Raw genomic sequence first — 24,557 nt, forward strand, 5'->3', positions numbered from 1 at the left:
AATGATATTTAAATTTACTTATATAACAATAATTTTAAACGTTCTTGATAGTTTTAACGAGCTATACTAAAAATTGTTATATTTATAACTTTTCACTTTTCAGACCCTAAGACGTTAAAGTAAAAAAATAAATCGAATATTTCCAAATAAATTCAATATCTCTTAAAATAAACTTTTTACGGACTACTTGTAAACCTCATTAGTCCAAAAATTCTTTATAACTGTTGACAAGTTCTCTCATACTCATATGTGTTGGTTATCTTAGCATCAGCCCCGCTAGGGGCTCCAACTAATTCATCTGAGTGGAAATAAATAATAAATCGCCGAAGCGCAACTGAAAGGTGAAAGTTGGGGTTCAGTATCTTTTACTGAGAGAAAATTAAAATGAAGTAGTGAGATTGAACAAACAAGTTTGAGAGAGAGAGAAGAGGTTTTGTGGCAGACTGCCTCGCCTCCCTTCGAGGTATTACCCCGAGCTTCACAGGTGCACAGTAGCCACATAGCCCCAGGGAAAAGGGGAAATACATAATAAATGCGCAAAATTATTTACAATTATTTACAGCTATTTACAAAATTTACGGGACAAAACTCCGTCGGATAGGAAAAAGGCGGTTGCCGGGCTATATTTTATGTTGTCTTTGATGAGCTCAAAATCAAAATTTTTGAAGTAATTGCACGTATGACAAGAGGGTGCATCTCTGAAGAAACTTGCACATAGTTCAGCTATGTGCTCATCTATTTTGTTGATTTTTAACTCTCGTCTTAGATCTTTCATTCTCATGGATCTGGGGGCTCCTGTGATATATCTGAGGAATTTATTTTGAGTAATCTCCAGTTTCTTTTTTTGACTAACAGTGGTTTGACAAGTTCTGGTTGCCTTGTTACTCATACACTACAAAGTTTTATGTATTTATCAGTGGTAGCGAACTGAAGTCAAATTTTTAAAAAAAATATCTCTTTATATAAACTATATAAAACTTGACCAAAATTTTTGAGTGATCCAATTTCTAACTGGCATTTAATTTTATCTGTTTAACACGTTGAGCGCCGCGTCAGCCATCGGTGGCTGATACTGGACTTTCCATTTAAACCCACCGGGGGCTGACCCTGAAATTACAATTAGGCTGCGTCTGCCACCTCTTGCTGACACTGACCTTTCTCATAGGCCGCGAAAAACAGCTGACTGACAGCGTATAACATGATATAGAACTATAAAATTTACACTCTTTTATGGAATAGCAGAAAATTTATTCAAAATTTACTTAATCATTGTGATTCTTAGTTTAATAAATTCAATTTGGTAGATTTTTATCCACCACTATTTCTACATAATTCGTAGACTTATATAATTCACCACTTTTGAGAGATAAGTCATTATAATCTTTCGAAAAAAATAGCAAAATCCGTCTAACAATGGTAAATTTAGTTTGTAGTTATTTACCGTGACCTAATGGACAAGAAATATAAAATTAGCGTGGCCGTTCAACGTGTTCAGGGGTCCCCAACCTGTTTGTACCGAAGAGCAAATACCAGAATATCGGTCAAAAGGCTGGCACCATTTACTTTTTCAAGGTAAATTTTTAGTTGCTAGACATATTTAAAAATACACACTTATAGTGCACAAATAATTTAATTTTAAAAATTAATTTATGAAATTAATATAATTAGTATTAATATTCTTGTGTAAAATAAATGATTACTAAATTGCTTGCAAAGCATACGAAGTATAAAAATTATTTATAAAATATGTAAAATACAGTCAATGTGATCTTTGGCATTGCATTTCACTGGCCAGCGCTTCCTAATTGGGAGAATATGATGAAATTCCTACTTGCAAGCAATCGTCAAGGTGTTCATCTGTAAATCGGGATCTATATTTTGAATTCATTCTCGAAAACAATGATTCACACAAGTATGTGGAACCACGGAACTACTTTATTTTATATGCTGCTCTTTTTAAGAATGGAAAGTTATTTCTGTCAACTATATTCCAGAATTTTTCATCTGATATAATAGTTTTGAGGATAATGTCATTCTGAAGATGCAAAATTTCTATCTCCACTTCTTCTCGCCTAACTTGAAGACATTCTAAAATGTATGTTGCTATTTCGGTTACGTTTATTTGATGGTAAAAAGATTTACAAAAAAGGCTCGATGATATTAAATTGTTGAAAGCGCTTTTCAAATTGATCTTGAAGCAATTGGAGGTTGATGACAAATGTTAATAAGACTATTTCACTGTCACCTATCATTTTTTTCATGTTTGGAAATTGCACAAGAGATTTCATTTTCAAATATGAAATCCAGAAAACTAACTTAATAGCCCTTATCATTCTTGCTATAAGTTTGTCTTTTCCCTGCAACTCCAAGTTTAAATTATTTAGTTTTTCAATTATGTCTGTTATGAAAGACAAATCTCCTAGCCTAAGAGGATTTCTTAGTTCTAAAAATATTTGATTTTTGGCTGCAAGATAATTTTTTATTTCTTCGATTAAATGTATAAATCTATCAAGTACTTTGCCTTTACTGAGCCAACGCATTTCAGCATGTAAAATGAAGTCAGCAACATCAGGATTTTGTAACAGGGCCTTGAAAAGTCAAAGTCGCAAAAGAGCTGCTAGAATTAAGTTAACTATTTAGGTAATAATTTTCATTACGTGTAACAATTTTAGTAATTTATTAAATTAATTTTTGCATATCATTTAATGGGAAAATGGAAAACTAAAATATTTTATCGTTGGGCACAAGCAGCGGGCACACCAAGACCGATTGACGGGCGCCATGGTGCCAGCGGGCATAGGGTTGGAGATCCCTGTGTTAAACTATTTATATGTAATGGTGAACAAAATTCTTTTGTTTCTAATTTATTAAGTTGTATTTTATTTTAAACTTACTAGTATATAAACTTTTAATCCTTTAGGAGTATTCGAATTAATTGCTTGACTATCGTTTTTAATCCTTCAGGAGTACTCAAATTGCTTGCTTTGCTATCACTTTCAATCCTTTAGGAGTATTCGAATTAATTGCTTGGCTATCATTTTTAATCCTTCAGGAGTACTCAAATTGTTTGCTTTGCTATCACTTTTAATCCTTTAGGAGTATTCGAATTAATTGCTTGGCTATCATTTTTAATCCTTCAGGAGCACTCAAATTGATTACTTTGCCATCATTTTTAATCCTTCAGGAGCACTCAAATTGATTACTTTGCTATCACTTTTAATCCTTCAAGAGTATTCAAATTGATTACTTTGCTATCACTTTTAATCCTTCAAGCGTATTCAAATTGATTGCTTTGCTATCACTTTTAATCCTTCAAGAGTATTCAAAGTAGGATTTAAAAGTATCATCGGTAAATATAGGTTTTAAATAATTTTTGCAAGTTCTTTAAAATAATTCTCCATTAAACTAAAATAATTTACCTTTGGTCCTTCAGGGCCTTCAATACCGGATGTACCATCAGGTCCCGGTACACCTTGATCTCCTTTAGGTCCGTAGTCCCCTTTTTGTCCATCTGAACCACGTGACCCCTAAACACATATAGAGCAATGAACTATAATCATTTCAGAATTACATTGCTTGGTTTAATTTGATAATCACTACTGATCATACATACTTTTAACTTTAAAATGCAACGTATCAGAGTATAACTGTTAATGTAACAAATGTAACAATTAAGTTAAAAGTATAGTTGTTGAAAAATTAAAAAAGAACTAGTATATGTATGTTTACACTTTTGCGTAAAATACGAGAATATTTGTCATAGGGTATATAAATGAAATAACTTTTTAAAAAAACATTAAAAAAATTCAATTTTTGTGTTTAAAAAGATGGAAAATGGCAAGTTTCAAATATTGTTATTAAAACAGTTGTTCAAATCTGAAAAAAAACTAAATTTTGATTTAATTGGAAAAAAGTCATTTATCACGATAACAGACTCCAAGAAATTTGGATTTCATACAGTCTTGTCTTAAGCCCAGGGCTATATTGAGATAAACTACACGTAACATATTAATTTTCAGAAAAGTTCTTCTGCTCATAGAACGATTGTTCTTAACGTTGATTATTTTGCACTTTTTGCACTTCCGTTGAATAAATTATTTTGCAGTTACATTATCATGGACATTAAAACAATCGTGATAGCTCATGCGTTACACTTTTTCGTTATAAGAAATTATTGCATTCTAAAAGAATTTCAATAAACTTACTGATTGATTCAATTAAATGATCGATTTAACTTACTAATTGATTAATTTATTTTATTATTAGTGTTTGATTCGATTGATTGTTATTATTAATCTATCTGACATTTAATTTACTATTAATAAATAATTTGATTGATTCATTTAACTAACTAATAATATTTAGTTCTATGGAGTAATTTCATCTAACGCGTTATTTCTAGTTTGTTAAATTGTTCGAAACATTTACCTTACTATTCAATTTATTAATTCATTTAACTAATTATTTGATTCAAATCGGATAAGCTTAGTATTACTTATTGATTAGATAGATTCATTTGAATTACGATTATGATTTGATTCGGCTGATTCATTCATTTAACTATTACTAATTGATTGGGTTTGTTTATTCATTTAAATTAATATTACAAATTTTTTAACTGGATTCTTATTTTGTAGTATTAAGAAAAGTTTTTTATGAAAAAAATGGTAGTAGTTTAGTATCTGAATTAAATGGAAAATTTCTTTAGTTAGCTACCAATATGCTTTAAGAACATAACAGCTCATTAATTACAGAACATGAAATCACCCAAAATATTTTGTCTGTCTATTGTAAATATTAAGAGAGAAAGATTGGGGTTATCAGTCTTCAACATTTTGTAAAAGCCTCTCGTTTTAAAATGGAACATTAGCGTTTATACGGTTTTTAATTCATGATTGAAACTTCCTCAAAACTAATCGTCACGTGATGGAGAGTTTAAAGATCCTCACGGGTTCTAAAGGCCTCGAACAACCAAATGATAATGGCGTTTCTGCTGTTTTTAAGGCGACGTTGTCTATCTGTTCTAAACTACAGAAGTTTTATTTTAAAAAAAAATTTGAATAAGTAAAATATAAATATTTTCAGAAACGCATAAACATATTTTCCATACTTTTTACATTATTTTGTATTAATTTAGGCCAAAATAAGACTATATTTATCATTTTTAAATTATTCGTGACTATTATTACCAATATATATATATATACATACACCGAGATGCCAATTTGCTTCGGATAGCAAATAAATATTTTCGAGTGGTAGCTCATCAATGTGTGATTTTTGTAAATTCAATTTATTTGGTTCATACCCACCACTATTTTTGAATAATTCAAAGGTTTATATCTACCACTTTATTGCTATTAAGTCATGCAACACCATTTAAAATGTACGTAAAATATTTGAAAATTTTAGTTTATAGTTTACCGAATTTAAATTTAGTATGGCCGGAGCAGTTGTCGAAATAGTTAATTTTTCTTGAAGAATTATTAAAAATGAAATAATTGTTTTTTTTTTTTTCATTACAAGTATTTTATTTTTTCCGGAACCGTTGTACCCTATTCTTGAATAATAGAGATTAAAAAAATTTCACTTAGAGAATAAAAAGAAACATTTTTTTTCAAATCTCGAAACTAGAAATGTAAGCATAAACATGAGTACTAGCATTACGGAAAGATAAGTAAAAGTATAACCAGGTATATAAAAGAAAGAATTTTTAAAATTAATTTTTACCTTTTCTCCTTTTTCACCAGCAGATCCTCTCACTCCCTGGTCCCCCTAAAAATATAGTTCAGATGTTGAATAATTAATATATATTTTTTTAATTTTTTATAAACAAAATAATTTTTGAATTACTCTTTACAATCATAGAAAAAACATGACACTGTACTTCATAATCGTAGGAAATATATCAAATTGTTCCTCTTTGTATTCTTAAGAAAAACGTTACATTACGTTAGCAAAAAAAAATTACATTATTCTTCTTTATCGTATGGGGAAAATTTAAATTATACTCCATACTCTTAAAGTAAAACTTTGCAATTTTTTCACAATCTGATAAAAAGACATTAAATTATTCATTATAATCTTCGGAAAAACAGCAAATTATTCTTCATAATCTAGGGGAAAAACATTATAATATGTTTAGATAATATTATGTATCGATATTTATATTGATAGATATCTATGGATTCAAATAAATAACAAATGTTTTGTTTATTGTTGACATTTGTTTTCGTTTTTATATTAAAAGCGTATAAACATTGATTGTTAATCATACAAAAAATTGGAAAGAAAATCAGCAAGGCACTTACCTTAACACCTCTTTGTCCGGGAAATCCCATGGGTCCCTGTGGTCCAGGACCACCCTGAAAAAAAAATTACTTTAATATTTATGATACAAAAGGAGAAGTTCATTCGAATTTTCGATTAAATTATCAATACTTTATAACCACCCAAGTAGTTTAAATGACTACTTTTTTACTAGTTAAGTTAGGGTTGTAGGTTACACGCACCGAAAACCAAGGCAAAAGAAAATTACTTACTGGATCTCCTTTGGCTCCAGGAATTCCAGGTTCACCAGATAAACCCTAAAAAAACATGTTTTTAAATATCCATTCACATAAAACAAATAAATCGAAAAACATGTTTCTAAGCATCCATTTACATAAAGCAAATAAATTCAAAAACATGTTTTTAAGTATCCATTTACACAAAACATATAAATTGCTAATAATTTATTTAAAGCCCAACTATAATTTAATTTCACTCTCAAAAAGAGCAGGGGAAAAAACCTTTCGATGGGTGTAATCAATGATTATAAATAACTATTATAATAAATTCATTAAAAATTAGCTACCTCTAATTACCAGTTTAATCACTCTTGCGAGCCCGTTGATCCGTAAATCCTCATTGATTGGTATGATATTTTAGAAATAATACATTCCGATAATTAATACAGATGAATGCACTTGTACTGGATATTTCTGATAAGCAAGCACAGCACCAACGTCAGTGGTATAGGGATCATGGGTTAGAATCCCCTCGCCATCCGGCTAACCATGAAAGGTTTCCGTGGTTTTCCTCCTCATGTAACGCAAAGACAGATTAGTTTCATCAAAAAGTCTTTCGATGTCAAAGTTCTATCAATGCTTGATCCAGAAGTTTCCTTGTCTTCTGGATTGGGTTCAAAATTACAAGGTACGGAATTGAACATTGGTAGTCGTGAACTGAATGTTTGGTCTCCTGTTCAATGACGGTTTTTAAAACAAGTATTCCACGAAAACTCTTTTTCTATAGTTCGAAATGTTATATAAATAAAAAGTTGTTAGAGTGATCGAATAATTGCTAAAAAAGTTTTTAGCCAAATAGAAATTTATCTAGGTGACCCAAAAAGGTCAAAATCAAATTTTAGTGTCAAAAAAATAAAGATTTGTCTTTAAAAAATCATAAAAATAAAATAAAAGTTTAATTTTCAAGTAATTTTAGAATGTTAAGTAACAGTGAAACCTTATGTATAAAATGCAACAATTAGGTCAAGCGGTATTTATATAAAAATTTGACCTGCAAATTGAAAATGTAATTCTAACTCTAAATAAAAATTACATTATTAAAAAGTTGATTCCGGGTAACCTAAATGTTGCATTTCATGTATAATTTTTTGTATTGTTACTTTAAATTTTTTTTACTTAAAAACTAAGATAAGTTTTATGTTTTTGCTTTATCTAAGTAACATTTCATGTGATCACTGACCACAATGTCAACTTTTTATTGACTTGAAATTTTAAATTTCGAAAAAAATTATTTCTGTGATACACTCAATTAAATACAAAAATTTAATAATAATTTAATTGAATACTGTATCCGCACAGTTTCGAAGCGCCATCTAGAAAAACATGTGACATAGAGAGTGAGTGTGTGTGTGGAAGGAGAACCGTAAAGAGCTACAAAACCGTGCGGATACAAATACTTTATATTGAATACTTCGGATTGAATATTTAATTGTACGAAAAGATAAATAATTAAAATGTATGCTTACGTGACGGTTAGCTCTGGTAAATTTTTAAAAAAATGCTTACATTTTTTATTCAATTTTTAATTCACTACCACTTAGAAAATCATCCACGGTGACTGACGGAGTCTTGAAGCATTAACTTTACAACACACTAAGAAACTTGCTATTACATTTTGAGTGTTATGGGCAATTACGTGGCTAAAATAATTATTAAATCTTACCGGTAAACCATCCGCTCCAGCTAAGCCAGGAAGGCCTGGTTTCCCTCTCGGCCCCTGCAAAAAAAAATGAATAAAAATTTATTCATAAATTTTTTTTATAACTGAATAAAATTTATGAATTTTTTAAAAAAATTTATAAATAATTAATGAATTTTTTTAAAGAAAATCTATAATAATAAGAAATCAATATTATAAATTATAAAAAATTTATTAATTTTTTATTACTTTTTGTTCGTTTATAATTTTTGAGAATAATTTATAAAAGCTCATTAACAATTTTATAATAGAAATATAAACTGAAGATGGATTTATGTATAAAATAATAATAATAGCATTGCGTCGATGCCAGTAGTAATTATAAATTTTAATTCTATTTAAATAAAATGCACTTACCGTTAGGCCTTGTGGCCCTAAAGGTCCTTGAGGCCCTGGTGGACCCTAAAAAATTAAAAAATAAAAATCATCAAAATAATAATAAACCCCCTGTGGCCATATGTCTACCCTAGGCCATCAAACATTTATACAGTTCCAGCCGTCACTCTGATCGCACTAAAAATAATCATATTTATCTTATAGTTTTGAACAATGTGGTTCACTAAATATTGAGGAAATATATAAAAATCAAAATTATTTGTTACACTTAAATCATTACCCAACATGTTATGATAATAGTTATTTACTTCTTAAATTATTACCCAACATGTTATGCTAATAGCATATTGAGTTCTTAAATCATTATTAAACATATTATGCTAATATCATATTTACTTCTTAAATATTTAACCAACATATTATGTTTATAGCATTTTTACGTCTTAAATCATTATTCAACATATTATGCCAATAGCGTATTTACTTCTTAAATCATTATTCAACGTATTATGCTAATAGCGTATTTACTTCTTAAATCATTATTCAACGTATTATGCTAATAGCGTATTTACTTCTTAAATCATTATTCAACGTATTATGCTAATAGCGTATTTACTTCTTAAATCATTACCCAAATATTACGTTACTTCTTAAATTATTACTCAATAAATTATGCTCATCTAACTGAAATAATTTTTTTCCAGTATGCTAACAATGTATAATCTAAATACCATAGCAAAAGGTTAATATAAATTTAAAAAAAAATAAGAACTTTACATAGAGATAGTGATAAAGCCGGCAGAAAATAAAAATTTGAAGGAAAACGGTCGTAAATTTCCAACTGAGTGTAATATTTAGTTCCCAAATCATCCAAGGGAATATTGAATTTAAACTACATATTTGTTTTACTACAATTTTCTTTACGTGATTACTTAACCAGTAAGGGATAATTTAACATTTTGCTATTACTTTTTTTTAAATTTTTCTAAGGAGTCTGAAGAGGTTGAAAATGCAGCTCATATCTGTTTCGTACGAAACCCTTCATATTATAAAAGTTGAAATAAACCTGCAAGCTTAAGTCAAATGAACACCCTGTGAACACGAAACAAATTTAAATAATGTTAAAAACATTCGAAATAACATCAATAAAATCACGCAAATTTAAATCAATTGTTCCATTTAAGATAATAGTTCCATTGAGATTCCATTCAAGATAATAAATCGCCTTTTTGCTATTTTCTTCAAAAAATGGTGGTAGAACTTTAAATAAATTGTAATAACATTTTGTAATTATTTTCTGGCTCAGTTTTTGTAGTGAATTTCTATTTTTTTATAATTTGTAATGAATTTCTGATTCTGCGGAATTCTATAATTTCTTATGAGTATCTAAAGCTGCAGAATTTTAACAATTGTATTGAGTTTTTATGATTAAAATCTCACGTTTGTAATAAGTTTCTAGTGCTGCAGAATTTTAACATTCGTAAGGAGTTTCTAGCTCTGCAGAATTTTTACATTTGTAATGAGTCTCTGGTTCCACAAAACTTTAGCGTTTGTAATGGAGTATCTGACTTTGTAGAGTTTTAAAACTTTCAAGAGTTTCTTTTGCTGTAGAATTCTAACGCTTGCAATACGTTTAAAATGATGCAGAATTTTCCTTGTACTAATGAGTTTTTAGCGCAACTAAAAAATGCAATATAATTGCATTTTCAAATGAATTTCAGGCGCAGCAAATTTTTCAATAGAGAAATTCGTTCATTTTGCAACTAGTTTATGGTAAAAAAATTGTAGCAGTGAAAATAATAATGTAGTAAAAATATCTAATATAGGTGTGATGCTCTACTGGAGAACACGCAGACCAATCCATTCATATGATTCCTTCCTCCAAAAGGAAATCATTCACCAAGTTAGTACGATGTGGCCTAAAATGGTCATCCATTAACATGAAGTCCTTCCAAGTCTTCGACCTTCAACTCTAAATTTGCATATTTAGAAGTTTGAAAATAAGAAAAATTTGCATTTGTGACTCTCTTCTTCCATTTAATAAAGCAAGAAAAACTTGATTATACTGATTATATTTGCTTTTACAAGACTTACAATATCCTTTAATTAAACGATTTAGTAAGTTTTTTAAATTGTTTAAATAAGATAAATGTGGTTTTAGCTACTTTTAGTACTTTTTCGTTTTGACTTATTATTATTACCCATTAGCAAAATGGGCCCTGGTTTGGATTTTATGGCGTCTTCACTTTTCAACTACAATAATCTCAAGAGTAATAATAAACAGTGCGCATGCGTTACCATGGCGACTGCTGCTTCTTGATAATTTTTTTAGACTTCCTTTTTTCATTTTTAATTATGTTATGCATTTAGTTGGCGAGTTTATTTTTGATATGTGGGACCACAGAGATCCCATAAATACTTCTTGAGTTGTGAATCAAAGAGAATTTCATCATTTGAACGATATTTTTGTTTTTGTTGCTCTAATTAAGAATCAGAAATTCTAACCTACAGTTCATACTGGATCGTTTTCAATACTAATTCGGGTGAATATCACAAATAAAGAGGGTGATTGACTGACACGGTCCCAAAAGTTAGAGCTAAAGCAAAGAAAAAGCGATGCCAAAGCCTCAACTTACCGAGGCTGAAAAAGCCAAAGCCAAAGAGCGTAGACTGGAATACCTTAAGCGTTGCACACAAACGGAAAAACGAAAGGATTCCGTTTGTAAACGCAAGCATGAAGCCCGTCCCTCACACAAGTACCAAACAGGTTGAGAGAATTGAACCCTGCCGAAGAACGAATGGTGACTCTCCGAAACCCTTTCATGCAAATACGAGAACTGGGTGTTGATCACCAGTTAAGGATAAAATGATCCATTGTCAACGTACCCAATAACTTGCACAAGACCGTAGACTGTCCGCCACGCAATGTAAATTATTCATTCCCTATTCATGTAAAACTGAAAAAAAGCCTAGCTTTCAAATAATATTTCATGTATGAACTTGGGTATCCGAAGCGGGTGTATGATGCAGCTTACAATCTCCATCAAACACTATTTTACCAATCCGAAAATGTTAATATTGACCTCGTTTGGCTGTTCAATGTCTATTCAGTCATCAAAATAATTTACACAGAATGTGTCTGAACTGCATTTAAATATGTCTGCAAGATTGTGCACCGAGCAGTTCAGGATTAACAATTAAAGATGTCCAAGATGAAAACACAAAGTTTCTTTTTCAAAAGAAATTAGACAACAATCATTTTGCCAATGGGCAACCTGTAATCGACTTGCAGCTATCACAATTTTCTACATTTTGATGTGAATCGTATTTAAAAAAAAATTTTAATATTGTTATCGCGACAAGTAAAAATATCAATATTTTACGATACATCGTCCAGTTCTATTAAAAACATAAAAAATTTTATTAATATACCACTCAAAGAGTAAAATTATTTTTATAAATAATTACAGCTTTTCTTCATTGTATGCATTTTAAAAAGTTTTTTTTCTTCCTCTTATGGCATTTCCGCTGCTGCGATTAGCTACGGAAATAATTAAGAAGATATGTGGGTAATCAATCATTTTTCTTCCATTCTTTTGTTCTTCACAACATTGCTTCTTGTACGTGCTTCCCTTTTTTGTCGTAACCACTCCTTTTTTTGTTTCAGGTGATACTTAATCGTATGTATGTTACGGTCAATGTTAAAAAGTCGGTTATTAATAGGCTAACCGATCAATATTAATATATTTAAACATAAATAATGATAATATTATTACGTATAACATTAATAACCAAAGAGCCAGTTAAAGGGAATAATTTAAGTGAATTTATCACATTAGCCGGTTATTATTAATACTAACCAATGAAGCTTGGTCAATGTCATTCTTTCCCGTTTTTATTAGGGATATTTCCGTATCGTGATCTGCCACGCCAGCTACAATCGCCAAGGCGCCAAATTGATTTTGAAACTGGAAAAATTAAAATTAAAAAAAAAAGTGTAAATGTGTTTGCCTGGGGTTGGCTGTTAGTTATACCTTTCGAGTTGGTCTCTTTCTGGTTTTTTTCTTTTCATTTTTTAGTTTCTCGATGGCCGATGCTTGGAATTTGCCAAACTTGGCGATTAAGCCACAGAACACAATACGGAAATTTCCCCTTTTTATATCTCATTCTGACCAAAAGAAGCTGTTACTTTTGACCGCTTAGTATTAATGATAACCGGATTTTTTTTCCTTGAGAGAAATACGTTTAACTGTTTAGCTCACAGGCATTTAACTTTTTTACTGTTTATCTCATACGCGTTTAATTCTTTATATCTTTTATTATTTCACTCTTCGTTATTTAATTCTTTTATTGCTTAACTCATATGCCCTTAACTTTTTTATTGTTTAATTCATACGCGTTTAATTCTTTTATTGTTCAACTCAAAGGTTTTTAACTTTTTTATAATTTAACTCATAGGTGTTTAACTCTTTTATTATTTATCTCATAGGTGTTTAATACTTTTATGGAATAACTCACATAGGCAATTAACTATTTCATTGTTTAACTCACGGATCTTTAGGTCTTTTATTGCTTAACTTTTTCATTGCTTAACTTTTTCATTGCTTAACTTTTTTATTGTTTAACTCATACGTGTTTAATTATTTTATTGTTAAAGTCAAAGGCGTTTAACCAAAGCCTCCTATAACTGAAAGCCTCCACACGGTTTTTTATAGGTAGAACGATCAGACCACTATGATGGTAAACCAGTCTACGAAAGAGCTCTTCTATACAAAATCTAGTAGAAATAAGAAAGTGGTAGAAAATTTTTGATTAAAAATTCGTTTAATTTATGAATATTATTGGTTTGCCTTATTCACTTGTCAACCACTACAGATTCAATTCTCAAATATATATGATGGATTTCTCTCAATTACTTTTATAAATTTTGCAAATAGTGTAAATATTTTTTCCTCATCTTTATCTTCAATTTGTTCCCTTTTTATTATGTATCAACTTGCGATTTATCTTTATGTATAACCCAGACTTGATTTTTTGATTATCAATTATTGTTCATTCTGAGATTTAACTTAATGTTAACGCAGCACCTCCCTTCCCTTCCACCACATATTCTTCAATTTAGATGAAAGAGCAGATATCCATTCCTGGATAGGTACTCTGAAAAACTTGATTAGTTAGTACTTTAAAATAGAATTTGGATTCAAGTGCTCAACTGTTTTACCTTTTAAATAGTCTGCCCGGACTACTTATAAAAGACCGTGTGGAGGCGTTTTGATGTAGGAGGTGAAGGTTTAACTCTCTCATTGTTTAGCTGATAGGCGTTTAACTCTTTTATTGTTTAACTCATGATTATTTTAAATGTTATTTTCTTGTTTTTCTTTTTTTTTAATTTGCTTAAATCAGTTTCATTCTTTGATTGAATATCCTTTAATTGTTTTGAACAGTGTATATAAAGATTTTCTGACCAGGTTTTGATATTTTTTACTCCACCCTCCTCAGTTAATTCGTCAGATTTCTATAAGTTTTAGTTATTTTACTGGCATAAATTTTAACTCGAGATCCTAAAGAATGCACTTTTTACAATTTCATTTTCGACAAAGGATTCTAAAAGTATGTATGAAAGGTGACAATTATTTAACATCCTCGATATAAATTTCCATTAAAAATGTATTCTTTGTTGCATAGCTAAAAGTTTTAAAATTTTCAGTGGACGATCACTGAATATAATTTTTCAAGGAGGTGCTGTACCTCCAAATTATTCACAATCTTTAACATATTGGGGAAGATCTCGAGTATCCTCTATTTGTATCATGCAGTTAAATGTAAGCAGAAATACGAAACTTAGTTTTGTATCTTAAAGATGAACATTAGCAAACATGAAGTTCTTGTAAGAGAGAAACAAAAGCAGCTGCTCAAGATAGTGCCACGTAAACTTACCATAGGTCCAGCAGCTCCACTTTGACCAGGCTGTCCAGGTTGACCAGCGGGGCCCTACAAAAATTAAGAAGGCAATATATTTAAGATAATACTAGAATTTTATGAAATTTCTTAATAAAATGCGTGATACTGCCTTGCTATGCCTTCAAACTTATTGATTAAGCAAAATTCCTCAGACATGATGACTGGTTCTACCTGCAGATTTTAAAGTTTGTTTACTCTGGTTCCTTTCCCTAGTTCTACTTTAAAAGTTCTTTCGATAATTAACGCGTATGAAGTTTCTCAAGATAGATCTTAATTCATTTAGAGAAGTTCTAAATTTTTACAAAAATTTGTCTACACTAACACTTCTGGATCGATTGTCAACAAAACTCGCTTATACATTTTTAACATGCAAATTTTTTACATGTAAATACCTTTTTCACATGCAAATTTACGTAAAAAGTTAAATCCATTAGATCATTCAAAATCTCTCTATTAGAGGTGAGGTGTGCTCATCTAGTGCCATAAAACCTGCGCAACGCTTCCCCCGGGTAAGGGCTCAGTACATCAAGGAAGTATACGGACTTCAGTTCATGATAAGTTTCCATATAATTTTCTTATTAAAACTAAACTAACCATATACCATATTAAAACTTAAGTCACGTGCAAAATTCTGTTTGGATTAGTTATTAAGAATAAGAAAATTATTGAGTTCCAATCACTAAGTATGCATCCCTTGATCAATAAATAAATTTATTTTGCCTTCCTCCTCACGAATTTTGATTAATGTTTTTGCTTTTATGTGCCATATTAAATCTCGAGCTTGGGCAGAAACGCTCAGGTTGTTGCAAACTTGATCTCAAGTCCCGACGGACGTGAATACTTTTTTAAATTTTTGGACCTGACTTTTGAGGCAGAGCACATACATTCAAAAACCATCGATTATCAGCTCATAGTTTCTTCGAAACTTTTTTGGAATAATACCCACAGCCCGTCGTATGCATCATTTGCTGTTATACAACCAACTTGAGAACGGCAGAAATATTTTTAAATTGTTCGAAAAGAAAGTCAAAAACCCCATAACTTCTTTTGAAATAATAATATTCTCTACCCATAAACCAAATATTTCCCCTTTTTTAAACCAATTTTTCACATTTCTAATCATGTAAAATGAAATCACTTCGATATTTTACTTCCAAAAAATATATAAACTCTAAAACTTTAGACCATAATTGTACTTTACCTCGTTTATCTAAATATTATCGTTTTAATTTGGATAATTTTAAATAAAATGTTTTCGGTTTTTCAATGTAACAAGTATTGGCCGCTAATATCTCAAAACAATAATCTAAAAATAAAAAATCTATAAATTATATATTACCTCTTTTCCTTTTGGTCCCGGTGAGCCTTCAGAACCAGGAATTCCCTAAAAGTAAAAATCCCCTTAAATGTTCATATTTTCCAGGTATTTGGCAAAAATAATAATGACACTTTATGATTTTCTATAAATATTAATATGTGAGACAATTTCCTTTAAAATATAATACGAATCTGCATTTTCATCTTTGTTCATTGACATTTCTGAATTATGAACAAGGATAGCTAAATAAAGCACGCGATATTTCATATCATTTCTTAACTTAAATGTGAGAAGAATACGACTCGCATACCTGCCAACTCTCCCGTATTTTGCGGGAGATTTTATTTTCATATTTAAAGTGGTAGTAAATATATACTATTTTTTCTTTTATAAATTTAATTTTTAAATGATTTTGTTCTCCACTATTCTTACAAAAATTAAGCTTATATATTAATATGCGTTACTATCATGATTGTCAACTTAATTGTTTTCAAATACAACGTATTTGTTTGCTTAAAATTGAAGTTTTAATTCCATTTTAATACCACTGGGAAAAATGATAATGGAAGGAATTAAAAGTTGGCACGTCTGGACTCCTGAATTCGTGTGACAGAAACACGGAACTTTTTTTTTCTTCGGTTGAACGGATAATAGATAATTTCACGTCGCAAATTTCACATCTGCAATCGGTTTCTCTTTGCACACTACAATTTTTTACGGGATTTAGATCTGGAGAGTAAACTCGCTAATCCATTCGTGTGATATATTCACTTTCCAGTAGCTCTTGAGGGACTAAGCAGTACGGTGTGGCCGGGCATTGTCATCCATAGAAATGAAGTCTGGTCCAATGGCCCCTCGGAACAACGCACATGGATTACCTCATTGCAGTAGCGGTCTCCAATTACAGAACCTCGGTCGAAGATCTGAAGCTCAGTCCGCCCGTTCAACATAATGCCACCCCAGACGACAACTCCAGGACCACCGTAACGATCTCTTTCCGCCATGTTATTGGGATGAAATCGAGCTCCAACCTCTCTCAAGATCAACTGACGTTGAGAATCGCCTGTAGCACTAAAACAGCTCTCATCTGTGAAGAGGACGCAACTCCATTGATGAGGTGTCCAGGTTTCGTGTTCTCTGCACCACTCTAAACGGTGCCGCCGATGGCTGACTTTTAAAGGTATGCAGCGTTCAGGACGTCTAGCAAATAAGCCACCTTTGTGGAGGCGTCAGGCCACTGTAAATCTTGATACTTGTCGTCCTGTGGCTGTGCACAGCTGCTGAGATATGGCGCTCGCTGACTGAAAACGGTTTCTTTTCGCCTGGAGGACAATGTAACGGTCATCTCTTGGTGTTGTTTTCCTTGGACGGCCACTACCAACCTCCCGAACAGCTGTACCAGTAGTTTTAAAGGCATTCCAAGCACGAGAAACAACACTTTTGTTGATCCCGAACTCTTCGGCGATTCTGGTCACACTACGCCCCTCCTCAAGCTTCCCAATCATTCTTCCTCGAGTAAAGTCGTCTAAATGATTTCTTGAAGACATGTTTCACAAAACAAAACACTTGCAGCGAATGTCTTTAACTACGGTGCTCTTCATCCTTTTATCACAGTTTTGACCTGCGCGCGCCGACCCACAAGGTTTGCGTACATCACCTACGACGCTTTATTTCTAAAATTTGCATACAAATAATCTTTCTACTGAATTACGTGCATATTATACTGCAATTTCATGGCTATCTTATACTTTGTTGGGGATCTGTGGCCGAAAAACCACTTGTTGCTTAAGTTTTGCACACCAGTGTATATTCTTAACTGGGACTTTTGTTTAAATTCACGCGAGTTAATACTGTCTTCACTTATCTGCTACGTAGGGAGTGGTGGGAAAAAGGTGATAATACATTTTAATTTATAATGCGATAAGCAAAGGTCATGTTTTTTATCTTAAGTGTTTTATTCAATGGAGCAGACAATGTTATATATGTTACTGTGAATGTACGAAATGGGTGGTTGTTGACTTCTACAGATGAATGTTGACAATCACATAATCTCTTTTCTAAATGTCTGAAATATATGCAAGGTCTAGTTCAATACCACTGTCCAATATACATTTGCCCGGTATGCCTTGCAATCAATGTTTTTTTAAGGTTTGCCACTGCTTGCTATGCCCTACATCAATGTTTCTTTTAAGGTTCAGTCTCCCTGCCCAGTATGCATTTAACCGGTACTCTTAACACTGATGTTTCTCCTAATATATCCTCAGAAGCTATTCAAATATCGAATAATTATTATAATATCAACGAATAAATTAATATCAAATCGTATATAACAAATATTTTGGACATTCACCAAAGCGACTATCTGATTGCTGACATTCCCCGGTGAAAGTCTACATTTTCTTGATTTTGGTCATTCACGGTGGCATGCACACAAATCTCGTTCACTCACAGACATGGGTGAAAGCCCTTATATAGCAAGACGGAAAAGAGAAAAACCTGGTACGTAAAACATTTCATTCCAGCATTTTTTTCGAAAAAAATGAAATATCTGTAACTATCAAGATTTCTTTTATAATTCTGGCATATATATAAAACTGCTTCTTTTCTAAGATAAATATCATTGCATACCATAATGTTGCAAAATCAAAATGTTATCACACAATGTTTTTAATTCATGATGTATGGGATAGGGGCCGCTGCGCGGCCCAGGTACCCAATTTTCTGTTAATAAATGAAATGAATGAAATCTAAGATAAAGTAAAATTGTTGAAAAATTTAAAAAAAGAATAAGTAAACTCCTCCCCAAAACTAGCTATAACTGAAATGGTTTTACTACCAGCCTTTCCTCTTTTCCGTCTCGCTTTCACCCCTGCTCACAGAAGGCCAAAATTTCGAACTGTTCTCGAAACTCATAGAAATTGAAAACCGCTGGTGGTAGTTTCCTATCACGTTTTGGAAGAAACAGAACGAATTTTTTAGTCAGGACCCTCTAAAATCTATAAAAATCATGGCAAAAGTCTCTAATGGGCGATCTAATTTTTTATAATCGCAATATCTCTTTAAATTACTTTTGCCACAGTTTTTTATAGATTAGGGTCCCTGCTAAGAAATTAGTTCCGTTTCATCGAAATCGGAAACTACCAGCCGCAGTAATTTCTTTGAGCTTTGAGAACAATTCGAATTTCGACCTTCTATAAGCGATTTAGGTGTAGAGAGAGCACAAATCTAGCAACTTTATGTTAATCATGGTTGCTATTCACTTGATTTCAGAAACCAACTAGACATAGCTTGTAATAACATTATGGTTGTTAAGTTATTGATATAAATATTTATTTTTAAAAAGTGGTAAGTTTACTTGAGTAGAAAAAGTTTGCTTGTTTTGAAGTTAGTCTGAAAAATGTATTTGAAGCGACTTCAGTTGATAAAAAGTAAAATCCTATTGCATAAATAAAAAAAAGTTTTTGAACTTAAGAGAAGTGTTAGGTAAATAATAATCAGTATGCAAACAAAAATACTTATAAATGCAATATTCTTACTATTTTTTAAATTCACCGGTAATAGTCGACATTCGCTTGATTTCGATCATATATATGCTTATAAACCTATTCGTTCTTCTTTATAAACTTGTACATTCATAAAAAATGTAACTAAAATAGAAATACCATTTTGAAAAAAATCCGTAGTTTCCCGTATAACGTTAATTTTAGATTTGAAATTCTCACACATGAGTTAGGTAAAATCAAACATTTGCTCCAAAATTCTATTGTTGTTCTACTGTACCTGAAAAGTACTTATCTTCTTTTTAATGAAAATAACAATAATGATTTATACAGATGTTCAGTGCCGTTCCTGGGGTGGCGAACGCCTGCGTGCAAGAATAATTTTGTGCGCCCCTATATACTATGCTTAAATTTTGATGATAAGTTTTGATGAATTTGGCTCCCCTTAAATTGGGCGCCTGCGTGCGGGGCATTCGCTGCATACCCGCCAGGAACGGCACTGCAGATGTTTGTTAATTTTTTTTTCCTATACTAAAGTAAGCAACAGTTAATTACTCCTTCATGTAACATCCCTCTGAAATTTTAATCATTATGAAGTTACTATGAACAATTTAAATAAGAAGTTTAAAGTTAGATAAGAGTTTTAAAGATATGTATGTTAGTAGAAACAGCACTTCATCAGGGGACATACACTGTCTGTTAACACACTGGAGCCTTTCTGTAGTCAGTGGTTAAACCAAAACCTGGCTGTGTTCCGAGGCCCCATAATGGAAAAACTAAGGAAGAAAATAAAGCCAGTTTTTGGTTATTAAAATTTCAGAGGGATATTACATGAAGGAGTAATTAACTGTTGCTTACTTTAATTTTACTGTAGAATAAAGTAGCTTAGTATAGAAGAAGAAAAATTAACAAACATCAATATAAATCATTATTATTATTATCATTATTCAGCACGACAGCCCCTTACAGGAATTGGCTGCCTCAACCACACGTAGCCTCCAACGCCTCCTGTCCATGGCGATTTTTTTCCATTTGTTTTTAAATCATTATTATTATTTTTTTAAAAGAAGAAGATAAGTGGTTTTCAAGTACAGTATAACAATAATAGCGTTTTGGAGCAAATGCTTGTTGCATTTATACAAATGTTTGATTTTACCAAACTCTTGCGTGAGAATTTCAAATCTGAAATTAACGTCATACAGAAAACTGCGGAATTTTTTCAAAAAGGGTATTTCTATTTTAACTACATTTTGTCTGAATGTATGTACAAGTTTATAGAGAACGCATAGGCTTATATGCATGCATATAACCGAAATCAAGCGAATGCCGACTTTCACCGGTGAATGTCTACAATCGGATGGTCGCTTTGGTGATTGTCCGATATATTTGTTAAATCTGATTTGATATTAATTTATTCGTTGATATTATTATTTTTATTTGGTTATATTGACTAATTTGGCTGTAGCTGCTTTTTGCTCTTTTCCAGTTCGACTAATTATTTTAAAGTTTTTATCTTAAAAGTTGTTTAAATCAATTTCATACTTTGATTGAAGTTGAATATGATCATGCTTAAATACTTACCGGTGGTCCAGGTAATCCTGGAAAACCTCTAGGTCCTATAAACCCTCTAGGGCCCTAGAGGAAAAAAAACATTAAATGTTTAAAAATAATTTTTAAACAGAGTACAGATACAAAACAACAATATGAATGCTTTAAACAGTGGCAGAGACATAAGCACATCAAGTTTTCTTTGAGATTTTTATTTGTTTTAGAATCAAACTTATTGTATCGTCACGATGTATATTTTAAACGTAAAATATTCCTTAATATCTGAAAAAAAGTATATTTCTCAACAAGACTTTTGAATTGTTATTTACTCTACTACAACTACACGCTTTGGAAAAGACGTGCCTCCCTTCCTCAGGTAATTAAAAATGACAATGAGAAAAATAGACGATAAAGAATAAGCAGGGAGAAATTTCAACCAACACAAGGTAGAAGAAACGGAAAGAAGGCAATATACATGACAAAAATAGGGGGGCATTTAGAGATGGCTGAGGTGGCTTAGAGGGAAGGGAGATGGATGAATGCGTCCATATTCATTTAAAAGTAAGCCGAAATGAAATAATGTTCATAAAAAAATAGATATTTCTGTGGGAATCACTCCATAATGATATTCGAAATAAAAAATTGCTTGTCAATAAATATTTTTAAAATATTTTACAGATTACAATCAATTTCATGCGATACACTTTAACACTTAATAACGTTAGCTAAAATTATGATAAATAGAACTAAAAAATATTCTACACGTGCTGGCTTGTAAAATTGTCATTTTTTCAAGTATTATATCAATTGTATCACATGGTTCATACGGTTATTAAAAATTCTAAAAGTGATAGCAAAATCTAAAAATAAAATGTAATTTATATGTTTGTATTTGCCTTTACGCCAATAAAAAGGAATTTTTAATTTTTTTTTGTCACATTAAAGGTATTACTTATTCCTTATCCTTAATTAAAATAAATTAAATGGAAGGTGAGACTAATCCTCAGGGTTAAGTACTCTGCTTAAAATGTATCAGTCAGTCAGTATTATTTATTAAATTTTCTAAAGACTGTCCAAACCCTACTCTATAATTTTCATAAAAGCTTACCATATCCCCTGGTAGTCCAGGAGGACCAGGCTGGCCTTCTTCACCCTAAAATAAAACATTCATTATTGATAACAAATTTTGTCTGCCATTTATATTCATTCAACAGTCAACGTTTTCACTTTCGAATAACTAATTTTTAAACTTGATCAGTTTAACAACCTCCTATTTTAAATAGTTGGTGAGTTTTTAGCTTCCAGTTTTTAATTTGAGAAAATTTAAGATCCTAAACTCAGAAATTTTGATGCTTTATTCAGAGGGTAGCAGTTTCTCTGAGTAGTAATGCTACATTGACGTCAGTTCTGAGAGTATTGAAGAAAATTTATTTCGTTTCTGAGAGTATAAAAAAAAATTTCCTAGCATTTATTTCGTTTCTGAAAGTAATTAAATAAATTTGCTAACATTTACTTCGTTTATGGGGCCGTGGAAAAAGATTTCTAATATTTACTTCGTTTTTGTCAGTATTAATGAAAATTTCCTCACATTTACTTCGTTTCTGAGAGTATTAAAGAAACTTTCCTAACATTTACTTCGTTTCTGATAGTGTTAAAGAAAATTTCCGAGCATTTACTTTGTTTATGAGACTGTGGAAGAATATTTCATGACATTTACTACGTTTCTAAGAGTATTAAAAGAAGTTTCCTCTGCATTTACTTCATGTCTGACAGTAATTAAGAAAATGTCTTCTCCTTTGTTTGTGATAGTACAAAAGCATATTTCCTAACAAACTTCGTTTCTGAGAGTGAGGAAGAAAATTTTCGAACAATTATTTCGTTTCTGAGAGTATTAAAGAAAATTTCCTAACATTTACTTCTTTTCTGAGAGTATTAAAGAAAGATTTTCAAACATTTACTTCGTTTCAGATGGTCGTAAAGAAATGTTCTTCATATTCACTTCGTTTCTGAGAATAGAAAAAGAAATTTCTTTTCATTTATTTCTTTTGTGCGTTGAAAAGAAAAAAATTTCTCACGTTTATCTTGTTTCTAAGAACAGAATAGAAAATTTAACTGCTATTTACTTTGGGTTTTAAAGAAGCAGAAGAAAATGTTCTCATATATCAACACATCGCTTCTAAAAGCAACAAAAGAAATATTCTTCACACTGTCAGCTTCCTAAGACTTTAAATAATAAGTACACGGCATGCATAATCTGTTGCAAACTCCGAGCACCCGATTGGAATTCTGAGTTCAGAAATACACGCAAAGCCGAGGGAATAGGTAATCGTCCCTGAGCTCATTAAAAAGCAAAATTGCAATAAAGTATACTCTCGATATATCAAAGTTGAAGGGATCCTAAAGGAATTGCGAGATAGTGAGTTTTCGTGATAACAAGTTCAGAACTAAATGTGTTCTAAAAATTAGAAAAATATATTCTAAAATATTACTCTAAAAAGTAGAGTCACGAAACATAAGAATAACTATAAACAAATGTGTATGTAATGATAGTTGACTAAGTCTAGCTACAGCAATGATCATTTTATTTTTAAAAGCATTCTAACTATAATTATGCATTAAATAGAAAAAAAAATTGGTTTACAATAAAACTAAATTGTGATTTTTCCGAAAAAACTCATTTTCTATTTCAAGGTTTTGAGAAGAAACTCTTCGACATAAGAATTTAAATTAACATTAGGTGGATATATATTGCCAAGGGTAAAAATATTTTTTGTCATAATTTTCGAGCTATCGAAGTTCGAAATATCGAGCGTATATTAGCAGCAAGCGGAGAAGTAAAATAAATCACTCTCACATTTTATCAATTTTTCAACAAAAACAATGCGATAAAAGTAAAATGTATGCCGAACATCCTTTAGTATAAATGATATTTTACACATAGTAGATGTTTTATGTGCTCACCTGCGGCCCATCATGTCCAATCAGTCCTGGCTCCCCTTGTGCTCCTGTAAATCCCTGGAAAACATTTATCATCCAATTATATCTCAAAACCTTTAAGATGCAAACAACTAACAATCAATTTTATTAAGAGATTAGAGAATCGTAATTAAATTAAAATAGAAGTAGAACTAAATAAACATCAATTGATTACAGGACTTCATCAACAAAATAAATATGTTATTTCTGTTTGAAAAATTTGATAGAATATAGAAGATATAAATTTTGCACTTATACTGCAGGAACACTTTACCAAATCTGAATTTATTTATTTAGTTTTATTTATTTATTCTTATTTATTTATTTATTTTATTGTTACATCCCCCAGAAGACCCATTTCAAAAAATTATATAGAATATAGAAGATATAAATTTTGCACTTATGCTGAGGAACACTTTACCAAATCTGAATTTATTTATTTAGTTTTATTTATTTATTTTTATTTATTTTATTGTTACATCCCCTAGAAGACTCATTTCGAAAAATTACACAGAATATAGAAGATATAAATTTTGCACTTATGCTGAGGAACACTTTACCAAATCTGAATTTATTTATTTAGTTTTACTTTATTTATTTTTATTTATTTTATTGTTACATCCCCCAGAAGACTCATTTCGAAAAATTAC

The 24,557-nt window shown here is 30.9% G+C and overlaps 1 protein-coding gene across 1 annotated transcript in view; it reads right to left on the reverse strand.

Moving 5' to 3' along the window:
- Window positions 1-24,557, reverse strand: part of LOC107443413 (uncharacterized) — a 159,826-nt gene that overhangs the window by 74,626 nt on the left and 60,643 nt on the right. The window contains exons 15-25 of the mRNA XM_087160562.1: window positions 23,893-23,946; window positions 22,040-22,084; window positions 20,965-21,018; window positions 15,905-15,949; window positions 14,542-14,595; window positions 8,626-8,670; window positions 8,233-8,286; window positions 6,543-6,587; window positions 6,312-6,365; window positions 5,731-5,775; window positions 3,420-3,527 (exon numbers count right to left, since the gene is read on the reverse strand). Of these exons, the coding sequence (XP_087016688.1) occupies window positions 3,420-3,527; window positions 5,731-5,775; window positions 6,312-6,365; window positions 6,543-6,587; window positions 8,233-8,286; window positions 8,626-8,670; window positions 14,542-14,595; window positions 15,905-15,949; window positions 20,965-21,018; window positions 22,040-22,084; window positions 23,893-23,946 (603 nt within the window). The remainder of the gene's footprint in view (window positions 1-3,419; window positions 3,528-5,730; window positions 5,776-6,311; window positions 6,366-6,542; window positions 6,588-8,232; window positions 8,287-8,625; window positions 8,671-14,541; window positions 14,596-15,904; window positions 15,950-20,964; window positions 21,019-22,039; window positions 22,085-23,892; window positions 23,947-24,557) is intronic.

The sequence above is a fragment of the Parasteatoda tepidariorum genome, chromosome 4, assembly GCF_982258835.1.
Source record: "Parasteatoda tepidariorum strain Cologne lab strain chromosome 4, Ptep-v5.0, whole genome shotgun sequence".
NCBI classification, from domain to species: domain Eukaryota; kingdom Metazoa; phylum Arthropoda; class Arachnida; order Araneae; family Theridiidae; genus Parasteatoda; species Parasteatoda tepidariorum.